General features: G+C 39.4%; 1 protein-coding gene across 12 annotated transcripts in view; it reads left to right on the top strand.

Annotated features, from left to right (window-relative positions):
• LOC144077528 (uncharacterized) overlaps positions 1-16036 on the top strand; it is a 178492-nt gene that overhangs the window by 109270 nt on the left and 53186 nt on the right. For 11 of the 12 annotated variants that reach the window (XR_013301033.1, XR_013301035.1, XR_013301034.1 and 8 more), the window contains one exon: positions 15552-15646. Coding sequence is in view for 6 of the 12 variants with exons in the window: in XM_077605330.1 (XP_077461456.1) it covers positions 15552-15646 (95 nt within the window). In the remaining 6 variants the exon portion in view is untranslated. Of the gene's footprint in view, positions 1-13021; positions 13245-15551; positions 15647-16036 lie in introns of those variants that run through there. The other variant, XM_077605334.1, reaches the window with a different exon arrangement.

The raw sequence follows: 16036 nt of genomic DNA, 5'->3' as shown, positions 1-16036 counted from the left end.
GCAGTGGTAATAGGCCGCCATAGACGCATCCAATTTGCATACATTTTCCCCCGGACCGAAATGGTTGCGCCACAGAGAATTGCTCCAAGTTAGTGGAAGTTAATTTCATTACCTCCTCCTCCTCCTCCTCCTCCTCTTCCTCGTCTTCCTCCCCGTCGTCGTTTAAAAGCCTCGCCACTTTGCAATAATTGCAAAACAGAATAAAAGATTAGCCGGGGACGGCGTGACGGGCGTTAATAAAGTGTGATGGAATGTGAGCCTTCCAGAGCGGGAAGCAATTACGCCCAGACCGTCTCTGGCGAGGGAGAGGAGACGCCTTGATGAAGATGCCGGTTCGATTTCGGGCTAACGGGAGCGTGCTAATTGTACCTGAGAGGACGGCACACCTGAGCCACTTGTTGTCCCCAAAAGAAGGCAAACTAAAGATGTTGAACTTTTTCCAAAATTCTTAACCCAAGGGTGTCGGACTCGGGTTGGTTCGCGGGCCGCTTTAACGTCAACTTGATTTCACGTGGGCCGGACCATTTTAGATATTTTTTCATAAATGGATTAAAAGAACAGGATTAAAAGCCCTGAATATTCAGTTTTTTATAGATCTAAAGCAATGTTTATTTTAGCTTTTTTTTAAATATATTTTTAGATTTTACAAAATGATTTTTGAACTCAAAACACAGAAAAAATGGATTAAAAAATGACAATGATTGCTTGAAAAGGTGGAAAATCAGGAAATTTAATATACATCTATACTCTTCATTTGAATTTGTTCGCGGGCCGCTTTAACGTCAACTCGATTTCACGTGGGCCGGACCATTTTAGATATAATATTTAGATTTTTTTTATAAATGGATTAAAAGAACTTAATTAAAAGCCCTGAATATTCAGTTTTTTTATAGATCTAAAACAATGTTTATTTTAGCTTTTTTTATATATATTTTTAGATTTTACAAAATGATTTTTGAACTAAAAACGCAGAAAAAATGGATTTAAAAAATGACAATTATTGATTTAAAAGGGGGGAAATCAGGAATTTTAATATACATCTATACTCTTCGTTTTAATTTGATCCTAAAACAGAAGGTCGGCACTCATGGTTTACTTTCCCGGGCCACACAAAATGATGCGGCGGGCCAGATTTGGCCCCCGGCCCGCCACTTTGACACGTGTCTTAACCGAATTTGTTGGCCTGCGGAGTCGAACCCAGATCCAAAAAAAAAGTCATTCTTGGGGCCCCCCTTATTTTAAAAAAATAAAAAATATATATATATATATATATATATATATATATATATATATATATATATATATATATATATATATATATATATTTTTTAAAGTCATTCTTGGTTCCCCAAAAACAAGACCTGTTAATATGACACTTTCCTAAAGAAAAAGAACATACTTGACAATTGGGCGCAGTTTGATGACATCACTTCCTTATTTTAAAAAAAATAATTCATTCTTGGGCCCCCAAAAACAAAACCTGTTAATATGACACTTTCCTAAAGAAAAAGAACAGTTGACAATTTGGCGCAGTTTGATGACATCACTTCCTTATTAAAAAAAAAAAGTCATTCTTGGGCCCCCAAAAACAAAACCTGTTAATATGACACTTTCCTAAAGAAAAAGAACAGACTTGACAATCAGGCGCAGTTTGATGACATCACTCCATCGAGACAGGTCCTTTCCAAAAACAAACAAATAAATCCTTCTCATCGGAAATCCCTCCGTTAATTCCGACAATTCTCTGCGCAATGAATGAAAACCGTCGCCGGCCCTCCCGCTTGGAAAGCGCGGTTTGGTTTCCCGATGCGCGTCCGTGGCAGCCAACGAGTTAATTGGACATGATGACACATGTAAGTAGGTTAGAAAGGTAGAAAGCTGGCAACGTGGCCTCATCAAAAACAATGCGCCGCTTCCTTTGTTGTCAAACTCTTCATGGCGTCATTGCATATTCATGCGGGTGTATTTAAGCCATTTTTGCTGGCATAAGCATGCAAGCGCAGCGGCTCGGCTGTCGCTGCTTCCCGCGTTTCGTGCCACTTAACCTAGCTTTTTAGTTTGAGAACATGGCATTTTTTTTCGTCTGGGGGGGCCCAGGTACCCATCCCCCCCATCCGGGAAGTTTTCATGCTAGTTTGCAGGCCCGGAAAGGCACTAAAAGCTTCGTTGTTGCTTTGGGGGAGTGACTGACGCTATTGGAGATGCTAGCTGTAAATTGAAAAGTGGGACTTTAGCGGCTAGCTAAATTGGTCGGATTCCGAGATTGGTATTTTTTCTGTTAAATGTTTTATGAGTATTTTTTTTATTGGGTTTGTAGTTTCGTTATCACGAAATAATCATGTGCAACCAGTACAGTAATCCTTCGATTATCGCGAATTCACTACTGTTCTATTTTTCTTTTTTCTGATATTAATTATTATTATTATTATTTTTAAAGTTCATAAAAATGTGAAAATACATGCTGTAACTATCTTGCTACTAGGACTCAGCACTGAAGTAAAAAAAGAAAGAAAATAATAATTTTTTAATGCAGGTGACACCACTTTGCAATTTTTCAATTATCACTGCCATGTTTGGTCTCCAATAACCGCAATATTCGAGGGATTTGACATCAGTCATAGTGAATTATCTATTGATTTTTGGTTTGTTTTTATCTGTGCACTTTATGGCGAAGCTTTAAATCTCATTATACTTGTATAATGAAAATAAAAGCACTTGGCCGCGTTAACGTCAACTCGATTTCATGTGGGCCGGACCATTTTAGATATAATATTTAGATTTTTTTTTTATAAATGGATTAAAAGAACTGGATTAAAATCCCTGAATATTCCGTTTTTTATAGATCTAAAACAATATTTATTTTAGCTTTTTTAAATTGATTTTTAGATTTTACAAAATGATTTTTGAACTAAAAACACAAAAAAATGGATTAAAAAAAATGACAATTATTGATTTAAAAGGAGGAAAATCAGGAAATTTAATACACTTCTATACTCTTCATTTTAATTTGATCCGAAAACAGAAAGTCGGCACTCATGATTTACTTTCCCGGGCCACACAAAATGATGCGGCGGGCCAGATTTGGCCCCCGGCCCGCCACTTTGACACCTGTGTTCTAGAAGGACTTTGAAACGCGTTGTTTGTTGTACATTTCTGAAATAGCCGCAACCCGAACCCCGATACATCACCGTACGTATAATTGTCGCACCCCTACTTTGACGTAATAGCATTTAGCCTAGCCGCCCCGCCATGAATTACCTTAATTAAAAACATCCCCCGCAGCCGTTTCTATCGATCCCGCGCCACGGGAACGCAAAAGTAACGTAACGGACAGTTAGCGACGACCGCCGAACACGTCGCCCCCCCCACCAAAGGGGGTCCTGCCATCCATCCCCGTCTTCCTTTCAAGCCTGACGTTTTTTTGTATTTTTAATCGGGTATTTTTTTCTCGTCTTTCTTCTCCCTTAGAGCTTTATTTGATGTTTTGTAACTTTTTCATGCTTTGCCAAAGACGGCCCCCGTTGCAAAAAAAAAAAAAAAGGAGACGTTTCCCGTCTCGGGGTGGCGAGGGCGCATCGGAATATTTTCCGATTGATGAACGCCCGCTTTGATAAGTCCTGAGTGATGTCATAATGGCGGGACGCCGGCCGACCCCGGGCAAAACATCCCAAGCCGCAACGGTGGGGAGTAAAGTTGTTTTTATTTATTTTTTTTGGAAGGTTTTCGGCATTGCCTGTGTTCAATATTACAAGGATGTTTATAAAGCTAGTTTGGATGTTGAGGGAGGGGGGCGGGGCCCCACGGGGGTCGAGGTTTGTGGTCAAGATGTGGCGTCTGTCGAGCTAGTTAAGTCGGGATTTTTGATCACTTGTTGTTTTGACTGCCGTTTTCATTCCTGGCCAAGACTTTATAATGTATGAAGACATTACGCAGTGATGAAGAAGCTTGGCAGGCGGGTGGAGAGGCTCGCAAGAACTTTCCGGGGTGAAACTTGGCGCTTTTTCAGAGACCGTCTGGTAGAGTTTCACGGTTTTTCGCGGGGTGGAAGTTGGGGGGTTTGTGAGTGGTAAATAGGAGGTGATGATCGGGATTTGGAGAGATTGTTGTGGGTCAGGATGGAGGTTTTTGGGTGTCGGGTTGAGGACGATGGTGTAAAAATGTTGTCAAATTTGGGCATTTTGGACACAGTGGTCTTGTTTGTTTGAATGTTTTAATTAATTGTTTTACTTTAGTTGTAATTTACATTGGTTTTTTAAAAAAAGGGGGTCTACTGTTATGATTTTGTTGGGGGTATTTGCATGTAAAGTGCAACTCTACTTACAAAAAAAATTAATCATGCTGTGAAACTGCGGGTCGCCGCACAAGTGGTTAGCGCGTCAGCGTCGCAGTTCTGGGGTCGTGGGTTTGATCACAAGTTGGTCTCCCATTGTGTGAAGTTTGCCTGTTCTCCCGGGCTAGGCTAACTGGCTAAATGTCTAGGTCAAGGCTGTCAGACTCGGGTTGGTTCGCGGGCCGCTTTAACGTCAACTCGATTTCATGTGGGCCGGACTATTTTAGATATAATATTTAGATTTTGTTTTATAAATGTATTAAAAGAACTGGATTAAAAGTTCTGAATATTCAGTTTTTTTATAGATCTAAAACAATGTTTATTTGAGCTTTTTATATATATTTTTAGATTTTACAAAATGATTTTTGAACTAAATACACAGAAAAAATGGATTAAAAAATGACAATCAAATTAAAATGAAGAGTATAGATGTATATTAAATTTCCTGATTTTCCCCCTTTTAAATCAATCATTGTCATTTTTTAATCCATTTTTTCTGTGTTTTTAGTTCAAAAATCATTTTGTAAAATCTAAAAATATATATTAAAAAAAACTCTAAAATAAACAGTTTTAAATCTATAAAAAACTGAATATTCAGGGCTTTTAATACAATTCTTTTAATCCATTTACCAAAAAAATCTAAATATTATTGTATTTTTTTAATAAAAAAAATCTGTGTTTTTAGTTCAAAAAACATTTTGTAAAATCTAAAAATATATTTTAAAAAAAGCTAAAATAAACATTGTTTTAGATCTATAAAAAACTGAATATTCAGGGATTTTAATCCAGTTATTTTAATCCATTTATAAATAAAAAAAAATCTAAATATTATATCTAAAATGGTCCCACGTGAAATCAAGTTGACATTAAAGCGGCCCGTGAACCAACCCGAATCTGACACCCTTGCGCTAGGTTGTGTTAGCGCAAATGGTTGTCCCCTAGCTATGATTGGTTGTCTTTTGTCACCTCGTGCCCTGCGGTTGGCTGGCCACCAATTCGGGGTCCCCGATAGGCTCCAGCACCCCCCACGACCCTTGTCAAGATAAGCAGATCAGAAAATGAATGATGCGAAACGACTTCAGGAATGAATTATTCTTAAAAAGGTAACATTTGCCTTAAGCTAAGTTGTCACCACTTTTAACCTACGTGTCATTGGTCGCATATCTCACACGGGTCGGCCATTTTTATCCGTTTGAAAGTCAACCTTTGGCGTTTCCTGTTGCGGGTACTAACTCGACGGAACAAAAGGTTAAGAAGGAAAAGAGGAAAACTTGTGTCCTGGTTTCCCGACTCGATAATGATGACTTGAAAGTGTATTTTTTCTTTCTTTTTTTTTTTTTCCTCCTTTGCTCCCCGCTAACGGCACGCAGGAGATGAAAGGTAGTTCCGGGGCTAGCGCACCGTCGGCGCGCATCTGACTGAGGCAGGTGTTAGAAATGGAGATGGCTGGCGGAGACTAAAGACAATACAAATTTGAAGTGAAACGCTACCGGCACGCCTCCTCTGTTCTTAACGCGTGGAGCCCCGGGCCCATCCATTATTCATGGCTTTTGTGCGTGTTTCGTCGCCGAGGTGGAGGTGTCTGTTGCACTTAAAGAGGCGAGCGCCACCACCTCGTTCGTAGACCTTCCGAAAAAAGGAAAAAATAAAAAAAGAAAGACCCCCCGTCCCCCTTACTCTTGTCTGCCCGAGTCTTTTTTTTAATGATGGGATCAGGGGGCGAGAATTGGTGGCTCAAGAGGAGGGAAAAGTGAGGATGAGGAGGATGAGGATGATGAGGATGGGCCGGGTGAAGAGGTGGTGGTCGGGGGAGGCGGGGGTTGGTTGTACACTGGGGGTATTTTTCAAAGCAGCGCCGAGTTGAAGCCATTGGGAGACTCCTTTGACTTTAATCTTGGGCTTTGCTTCTTTGAAAATTACGACCGAGGACCACGGTTGCTTCATTAAAAGACACACTGGCTTTCTTGTGTAGTTTCAGCCAGATTTTTTTTTACGCGTTTCTTTTTTTTTTTTTTTTTTTTTTTTTGATAGATATATATATTTATATATTATTTTTGTGCACGCGCTGCTGATTTCGGCTTTCCGACTCGGCTTAAGGAGACTCCGTTTCGGGAAAAAATCGGGGCCCGGATGCTAATTGTCAGCTTTTTGGTGGAGATGGCCATGTTTCGTTAGCGCTAAAAATAGAAGCTGGATTTTATGAACTTTTTTGGAGTTGTGCAATGTTTTGAACTAAGTTGAGGTTTTTCTGAGTAGGTTGCGTGAATAGGAAGAAGAAAAAATATGTGGTGTGTAATTTGTGAGCTTGTAGTTTAAAAACTAAAAATCTTGAGTTGCCAAATACTATCAAAATTCGTTTTTTTTTTTTTACTAAACCAGTTTTTATATAAATTTGACCAAAAAAAATCCTGAATATGGGATGAAATACATTTCTAATCTAATCTAAATACACATCAAAACGACCCCACAAAAATTCAGCAGTCTAATTTTTTACTAAACCAGTTTTTATCTAAATTTGACCAAAAAAAATCCCAAATACGGGATGAAATAACATTCTAATCTAATCTAAATGCGCATCAAAATGACCCCAAAAATTCAGCAGTCTCATTTTTTTTTACTCAACCAGTTTTTATCTTAAATTGACCAAGAAATTCGTATCGCTTGTCAATGTCGCTTGGAAAATGGCTCACAAAATCTGAAAAATTATTCTTACCCACTACGAAATATGATTTTTGACATTTGGCAGCTCCATGAAAGTCCAGAAGTTCCTTAAACACCAAGAAAAGTGCATATTTTTATGTAATTCTTGAGCGTGTAGTTGTAAATAAAATATTCTGGGGTCGGCAATCCGTCATAGATTTCTAGTTAATACACTGCTTTGACATTTTGCTTTGTACGGAAAAGATCATCAGGTCGGAAAAACAAGCGTTGTTGCGACGGAGTAAATTGATTATTAATTGTCGATGGTGTTGCGTTTGAGTTAAATTAAAAGGAGCGCTGACTTTTAAAAAGTGACAGGCAAGACTTATGGCAGGAAAAGGTTACTCTCTCAATTCCCTTCGTTCAAGTCGTGTTATGTGCGCTTTTATACTGTCAAGGGAAAGTACTGTACTTTATATAAAAATGTACAAAAATATGAGGGTTAGCAGCGCTAACTAACTGACACACCCACGTAGTTTCCAAGTGCAGCGATGGGAAACGACGGCGTCTTTTAACGAGAGTAAATGGTCTCCCAAATGTTGCGTTTTGACTACGCGGGCTGAAAATGGCAGTTTTTTGTTGTTCTTTTTGGTATTTCCAGGCTGCCGCTTCATAAAAGAAGGCGAGAGTGGCTGGCGTTCGCACATGAAACAAACAAAGAGACACGCCGAGCACTTTGATCAGGCGATCCATAAACAAAGCCTCGCTTCGCCTCGCCTCGCCTCGCCTCGCTTGGCGCAAAGGCCCGGCAATGCTCGCTCTTTGGCTCTGTGTGCACATCAAACTGCGTCCAATCATCAATAATACGCTGCCGTTCCTCTGAAAGCCGGCTGTCGCAAGGTGAACGTCGTTCGGTCTCCCAGTCGTGCTTTTAATTTCTTCTCGATTGAATCGAATGCCTTGATTGTCATGATAGAAGTCCAGCGATTTTCCCCACAAATGCCCGAAAATCAACAAGTTGAATGCGATTGACTAAAAATCAACAGGAATTGACTGAAAATCAGCGGGGAAATACCCTGGCATGCCTTCAAAATCAACAGGAATTGACTAAAAATCAACAGGAATTGACTTAATCAGTGGGAAATAACCCAACATGCCTTCAAAATCAACAATAATTGACTAAAAATCAACATGAATTGACTAAAATCAACAGGAAATGACTAAACATCTACAGGAATTGACTTAAAATCTATAGGAATTGACTAAAAGTCTACAGGAATTGACTTGAAATTGACAGGAATTGACTTAATCAGTGGGAAATAACCCAACATGCCTTCAAAATCAACAATAATTGACTAAAAATCAACATGAATTGACTAAAATCAACAGGAAATGACTAAACATCTACAGGAATTGACTTAAAATCTACAGGAATTGACTTAAAATCTACAGGAATTGACTAAAAGTCTACAGGAATTGAGTTGAAATTGACAGGAATTGACTTAAAATCAATGGGAAATGACAAAATCTACAGGAATTGACTGAAAATCTACAGGAATTGACTAAAAGTCTACAGGAACTGACTAAAAATCTACATTAATTGACTAAAAATCTACAGGAATTGACTAAAAATCTATGGGAAATGACTAAAAATCTACAGGAATTGACTGAAAATCTACAGGAATTGACTAAAAATCAACAGGAAATAACCCATCATGCCTTAAAAATCAACAGGAATTGCCTAGATATCAACAGGATTTCATTTAAAATCAGCGGGAAATAATCCAACATCCCTTCAAAATCAACAAGAATTGACTTCAACTCAGCAGGAAATGACCCGACATGTCCGAAAATGAACAGGAAGTGCCACGGCCTTCCACTGACAGCCATTGACGTTCGAAGTGGGGACGGATGGCAGAACGCTAGAACGTATCGCTAACTATTCCACCGTAGCGTGAGCTACTCTGAGGTCACCACCCTCGCCGTAAAGCGCAACCGCCTTAGCCCACCTCCGTCCATTCATCACGACGATCGGTCGCCAGGTTTGGATGATTGAGAACGGTGGTCCGTTGAAGAAGTTTTCAACGTTTCCCCCCTCCTCGAGCGAGCGAGCGAGTCTGTTCGTTCTTGTTAGCGAACGCCTCACTCTGTGCACCAGAGTATTAGCCTCAAACAAGTCTGTCCTCTTTGTTTGGAGCTCTTTTGGGACCCCTGCGCGCCCCCCTCCTCGAATTAAGAAACAAAAAAAACTGTTTTGGAAAGGCGCGCGTGCGGGGGAGCGCCCGGAATCAATACGGGCTTCTTCTTCTTCTTTTTCTGACTTGATTTAAATGAGGGGCTACCGGCTCTGAAGTTGCTCCTCGCCACGCTCATCATGAAAAGAAAAGTATTTTTTTTTTATTTTTTTGCGCCGACTCCAAAGCCCAGCTCGGTTGCCATGTGCATATTAATAATTTAATGCAAATAATCATTGCCTATGCGCTTTGACGCTCGGCTTTTTGGAGCCGGGAAGACAAAAGTAGGAAAGTCGGCGGCGGAAAATAAAACCAGACGTTACGACGGGCCTCTTTTGCGGCGCCGCTGTGGGGCCCGTTCATAATTTTAAAAAAGCCCCGCCCCCTAGGGCTTATCTCATTTTTTTTTGACGTTAGGCCTGTCGCGATAACAAATTTTAGTAGGCGATAGGTCACAGGTGTCAAAGTGGCGGCCCGGGGGCCAAATCTGGACCGCTGCATGCTTTTGTGCGGCCCGAGAAAGTAAATCATGAGTGCCGACTTTCTGTTTTAGGATCAAATTCAAATGAAGATTATAGATGTATATTATATTTCCTGATTTTCCCCTTTTTAAATCAATAATTGCAATTTTTATCCATTTTTTTCTTTTGGTGTTTTTAGGTCACAAGGCATTTTGTAAAATCTAAAAATAAATGAATAAAAATATTTTCCGTTTTCCACTTTAAAATTGAATATAATTTTTTTTTTAAATTGTTTCCATTTGAAATGAAAAACAAATGACTAGTAGATGTTTTCCCTTACTAAGAAAAAAAGTTCAAATAAACTGTTTTATATTTTTCTAGGCTACGCTAGCTGGTTAAACACTCTTGCAGCGACAGTATCTCAAGCCGAGCGGTTCGCGCATCGGCCTCGCAGTCTCGGGGTCGAGGGTTCGATCCCAGGTGAGTCCTCACCGTGTAGCGTTTGCATGTCCTCCCTGGGCTTGTGTGGCTTTTCTCCGAGTACTGCAGTTCTCTCCCACCTCCCAAAAAACATGCTAATTGAAGACTCTAAATTGCCCTCGAGCTATGATTGGTTGTTTGTGGCCTGCGATTGGCCGGCCAATCAGAGTCCCCGAAGCCGTAGCTTCTTACGTGGTCTACCAAATCACAGTTTGATTGACGGCTCGTCACTTGAGCCCGGAAATAAGAAAAAAAATGATATGAAAGGCGTCGTCCGTCCCCCGGGTGCTTTGGTGATGGGAGCGCTCTGCCGACTCTCCCGGTCCCCCTCCGCCGCCTCAATAATTCAGGAGGGGGATTGAGCGGATACTTTTGTCCAAATGGACGGAGAATTGCTTTTATTTACAGGAGGCTTATGGCCGTCTTTGCGCTCACAATGGCGGCTAATTTCGGGGACAAGCTGTCATTCTTTCTTCACCCGCTCGCTCATAGCTTAACACGTGTCCAAACAGGTCAAGAGATGTTATTTGAAAATGTTGTTTTTTGTGCAACTGAAGGCGGTCGGCATCAGAAAAATTGGAGTTGGGGGTTATTAAACATTTTCAGTTTTTTTGTAGAATTTAAAGTGTAAAGATTTTTTTTGTCACAAATTCCAGGCAAAAGACTGTTTTAAATCCTATTTTTGTTTTAAAAATGCTTAAAATTGTAACTTTTTTATATTTGGTGGTGCAATTTTTAGATTGGTTGTCTCATTTGTTTTGTTTGATTTAATGAATTTTCGTTTGTACCAAAATCTAATTTTTTTTGAAACTATTTTGGAAAATAATTGAAAAAAAAAATTAACTGAATGTCACTCTTTTCCTTTTTTATTTTTAATGTAAATAATCAAATATAATTTACAAAAAAATATTTAATATGAATCTTCAGCAGTTACTACAACAGTTTTTACCAAACTACTAAATACACTTTTTGGATGAAAACTACAAAAAATCAAGCAATTTACCTTAAAAAAATGCTGAAAATTTTGTTATTTTGGTTCCCATGACGATTCATTTTGAAATTTTGCATTTAACACAATGTCAAAACATTCCATTATTTTGAAAGTCCGTGCACACTTCCTTCTCATCAGTTATTTCAATCAGCGTGGACGTGTTACCTGAAACCAAAAAGTAACATAGTTAATTTTTTTTTCTTTGCAAAAAAATAGAAACTATTTAAAAATAAGATAACACCAAGCTTTATTTTTGTACCCGTCGCCGGTCAATGCCCCACAAAATCTAAAACCCATCCTTACCCCCCCCCCCCCCCCAAATCCGACTTTAAACATTTTGCATCTGCGCTAACATCTCCCCACTAGCTCGCGCGCCCTTACCATCGAGCTAAACCCCCCTCCAGCGAGTCCGAGGTCTATCTCGACGTAAAAACAGTCGTAAAAACCCTCCCAATGAGCAATTTAAATACAATATGCAAAGTACACCCACTCGCTAATGCCAAATGAATCAGCCCGCGCCCGTGGACATTGTCGCACGGACGCATTAGCGCCACCTTGAAACCCCTCTCTTGTTTTATGTGGATCGTTTGGCACCCCCAAATCGGGATATTTAGCGTGTGCGCGTATTTGCGCGATGGAGAGAAATGGACGGTGCGCTAAAGAGAGAAAAAAAACGAGGAAAAAAAGGTGATGTGGAAGGATGAGGGGAGGCCCAGACAGGAGAGAGCTGCCCCCAGTAATGAGGCCCTTTTATGGGCTTTAATTTGTCCCGCTCCCCTGGGAGACTGATGGATGGCTCTCTTTATGCCCCCACCTCACACACATCTGTGATACAGAGGATTTATTTATACCCTGATATTACCTCTCTCTAACAAGTGCCGCCTTGCCATTAAGACCCCCCTCCCCACCCCGACGGATAAACTGGGGGAAAGGAAGAAATATATATATATATTTTTTGTTGTTGGGTTTTTTTTTTTGCTTGTTTGTTTGTGGCTTGTGCGTCTGAATGAAACCATTTTGTCTCGGGGCAATTCGGCGCAAATTCCGGGGAGGGGAAATTCCAAGCAAGTTGAGCAGTAGTTGTTGGCGGTGGGTGAGAAAATGGCCGGCAGGAAGTGGCGCGGCGGCGTGATGGCTTTTGTTGTGTTGTCGTTTTGAAGGAAATGTTTTGCCAACTTGGGATTCAATGTACATACATACTTGTTGCATAGGTGATCGCTCATTCATGTTGGCTACTACTTATTTAATATGTTAACTACTACTTATTTATTATGTTGACTACTTATTTATTGATTATTTATCTGTTTATTTGTTTTTGTTATTTGTGCTCTTCACTACCAATTTATGTTGTTGACGACTTATCTATGTTGACTACGACTTATTTAGTATGTTGACTACAACTTATTTATTATGTTGACTACTACTTATTTATTATGTTGACTACTTATTTATTGATTATTTATGTTTGTTTGTTGTTATTATTTGTGGAGGTCCCTACTTATTTATGTTGTTGACCACTTATCTATGTTGACTACGACTTATTTAGTATGTTGACTACAACTTATTTATTATGTTGACTACTACTTATTTATTATGTTGACTACTACTTATTTATTATGTTGACTACTTATTTATTGATTATTTATGTTTGTTTGTTGTTATTGTTTGTGGAGGTCCCTACTTATTTATGTTGTTGACCACTTATCTATGTTGACTACTACAGATGCTCCCCTACTTACGAACAACGGTACATACGAACATGTCTGCAAATTGCGTTTAAGTCCAAAAATGTTCGCAAGTCCAATTTTGTATTTCGCGCCTTTTTCGGAGTAGTACTTCTTTCCGCCGCTAATACCGACGCCTGGCGCTGTGAGAGCTCAGCTCACCCAGCATCTACCTTCTTCGTTGCAATGCGGAAGTGCGTGAATGTATCTCCAGTGTGCAGAGAACCTTTTTCATTTGTATCATTAAATATCTCATGCATCCAATATTGAATATGGTTGGTAAAAAGCTAAAGGCTTCTATTGAGGGAGTTGCAATGAAGAGGCAAGCCATTTCATTTGAAACGAGTGGCAATAATAACGAAGCTTGATGCGCGTCAGAAAGTGGTAAGCGTTTCACGGGCATTGAATCGTTCGACCGTCAGTACCATTTATAAACAGAAAGATCGAGCAGCAGGACCCAAATATTGAACGTTGCACAAAGTTTGCAAATCAATTGAATGATGCCATACAGTGCTACTGCATCATTTATGATGAAAAAAAGAAGAAAACTGTGCAATCGTCATTAGGTCGCTTCTTTTGGCCAGTTTCTAATACAAAAATCTCTCTCTCTCTCTCTACAGTACTGTACATATTCTCTCCATTTTATTAAATGTTTTTTTTTTCAGTACAAACCAATGCGTGTTACTTATACAAGCCTTAAACATACAAATGCACTTATATAAACCTTCAATATACTTATATCGGCCTTAAATATAAATTATAATACAAAATATAGCACTGAATCAACTTACAAACAAATTCAACTTATGAACAATCGCTCGGAACCAATTGCGTTCGTAAGTACTTATTTAGTATGTTGACTACTACTAATTTAGTATCTTGACTACTACTTATTTATTATGTTGACTACTTATTTATTGATTATTTATCTGTTCGTTTGTTGTTATTTGTTGACTACTTATCTATCTTGACTACTACTTATTTAGTATGTTGACTACTAATTTAGTATGTTGACTACTAATTTAGTATGTTGACTACTAATTTAGTATGTTGACTACTAATTTAGTATGTTGACGACTTATTTATTTATTGATTGTTTATCTGTTCCTTTGTTGTTATTTGTTGACTACTTATCTATCTTGACTACTACTTATTTAGTATGTTGACTACTAATTTAGTATGTTGACTACTAATTTAGTATGTTGACTACTAATTTAGTATGTTCACTACTACTTATTTAGTGTGTTGACTACTTATTTATTTACTACGTATTTATTGTTTATTTATCTATTTGTTTCTTATTCATTGTGCACTTTGTGGTGAGGCTTTAAATCTCATTTTACTTTTATAATGACAATAAAGTCATTCAATTCCATTCAATACTATGTCATGTACTACAACAGGGGTGCCGAACACGCAGCTCTAGAGCCACATGTGGCTCCAGGCCAAAATGAATGCGGCGGCTCTTTTGTATATACGGTGACTCTTTGCCTCGTTTCATGTTTTAATATTTTTTTTTATACTCTCTTAAAACACACCCAAATTCATCAGGGCCCATTAAAAACAAATAATACATAATATTTAAAAAACACTTTGCCAGATTGAAACTTTGTTGGCTCTTTGTTTCTAACTTGTTGGCCAACCCTGTACTACGAGCCGCCATTTTGGATCTTTGCTGGGTGCGTTTTTAAGCTTTTTGACACGGAAGTAAGCACCATTTCAATCACATTTTAGAAACATTAACTCTTTTTGTTCCCATTTTTCATGTATTTTGCGACTATTGACATCAACACCAGATAAATTATTTAAAATGGAGCCACTTTTTGCTAATGAAAACTTTTAAATGGAGACACTTTTTGCTAACGAAAAATTTTAAATGGAGCCACTTTTGCTCACGAAAAATTTTAAATGGAGCCACTTTTTGCTAACAAAATGAGCCACTTATCGCTAACAAAAATGCTTACCGCCACAATTTGGGCCTAATTTAACTTTTGACTGAAACGTGATCAAAGTAACAATTATGCCAGTTTACGATGACATTTATCGGCGTCAATGGCACTGAAATACGATTCAATGACTTTTGGTCTCGGACAAAAGCAATCGAACAAAGCAAAGCGCACACATCCACTCCAATCAAAAAAAAAAACCACCCAACAACCCCCGCCCCAATATTAAAACCCCGTCTCGGCTCTCATATGAAGCCCGCAAACAATATCTATGTATTTCTTTATGCAATATGCCTTTAATAAACAGAGGGAAACCAAATCACGGGCGGCTCCGAGTATGTAAAAAAATCAATTAAAACGAAGTCAGCGAGCTGGCTGCCCAATTGTCTCTGGCACTTATTTGATATAATATGGTTAATACTACTGGCTGGCTAAATTAACACAATTTCACCATGGTGTGTGTCTGCCTATTTTTGTCGGGGTGAGGGGGGGAGGGCACTTGGCTGCAAGGGGACCTCTGGGAGGGAGGGAGATGAATACACGGCACTCCCAGGCAACAATAAGGCTGACCGTAGAGAAAATCAGATGGACCGAAAGCCCATTTGGGGCGTCCTTAAATCACAAAAAGAGGCGGATTTGAAGCTTCAAAAGTGGCTTTAATGAACTGGAATGAGTTGCGAGGAAGCAAATGGTTGATCGTTGGGCCTAAAAAATGTTAAATTGTTGGCTTTTCATTGGGTTTCAGGTCACCAGATTGGAAGTCGAATGGTGAAACGGCACGGCGGAAGAGTGGTTAGCGCACCAGGCCTCACAGTTCGAGGGTCGAGGATCCAATCTCAGGTCAGTCCTCACTTATGTTCTTTCCGGGCTTGCGTGGATTTTCTACGGGTGTTCCAGTTTACCCCCCCCCCCATACCAAAAACATGCTAGGCTAGCTAGTTGAACACTCTAAAACACTTAACAGTCCCAGGGTCGAGGGTTTGATTCTAAGTTGGTCCGATCCCATGTTCTTCCTGGGCTTCTGTGTTTTTTTCCGGGTACTCCAGTTTTCCCCCCACATCTCAAAAACATGCTAGGCTAGCTAGTTGAACACTCTAAAACACAGTCCCAGGGTTAAGGGTTTGATTCTAAGTGTGTCTGATCCCATGTTCTTCCCGGGTTTGTGCGGCTTTTCTCCAGGTACTTCAGTTTTCCACCCATATCCTAAAAACACGGATGCTTGGCTAGCTA

Source organism: Stigmatopora argus, chromosome 7 (genome assembly GCF_051989625.1).
Source record: "Stigmatopora argus isolate UIUO_Sarg chromosome 7, RoL_Sarg_1.0, whole genome shotgun sequence".
Lineage (NCBI taxonomy): Eukaryota > Metazoa > Chordata > Actinopteri > Syngnathiformes > Syngnathidae > Stigmatopora > Stigmatopora argus.
The sequence above is the reverse complement of the archived record's forward strand: the minus strand, read 5'-3'. Positions and strand labels throughout refer to the sequence as shown.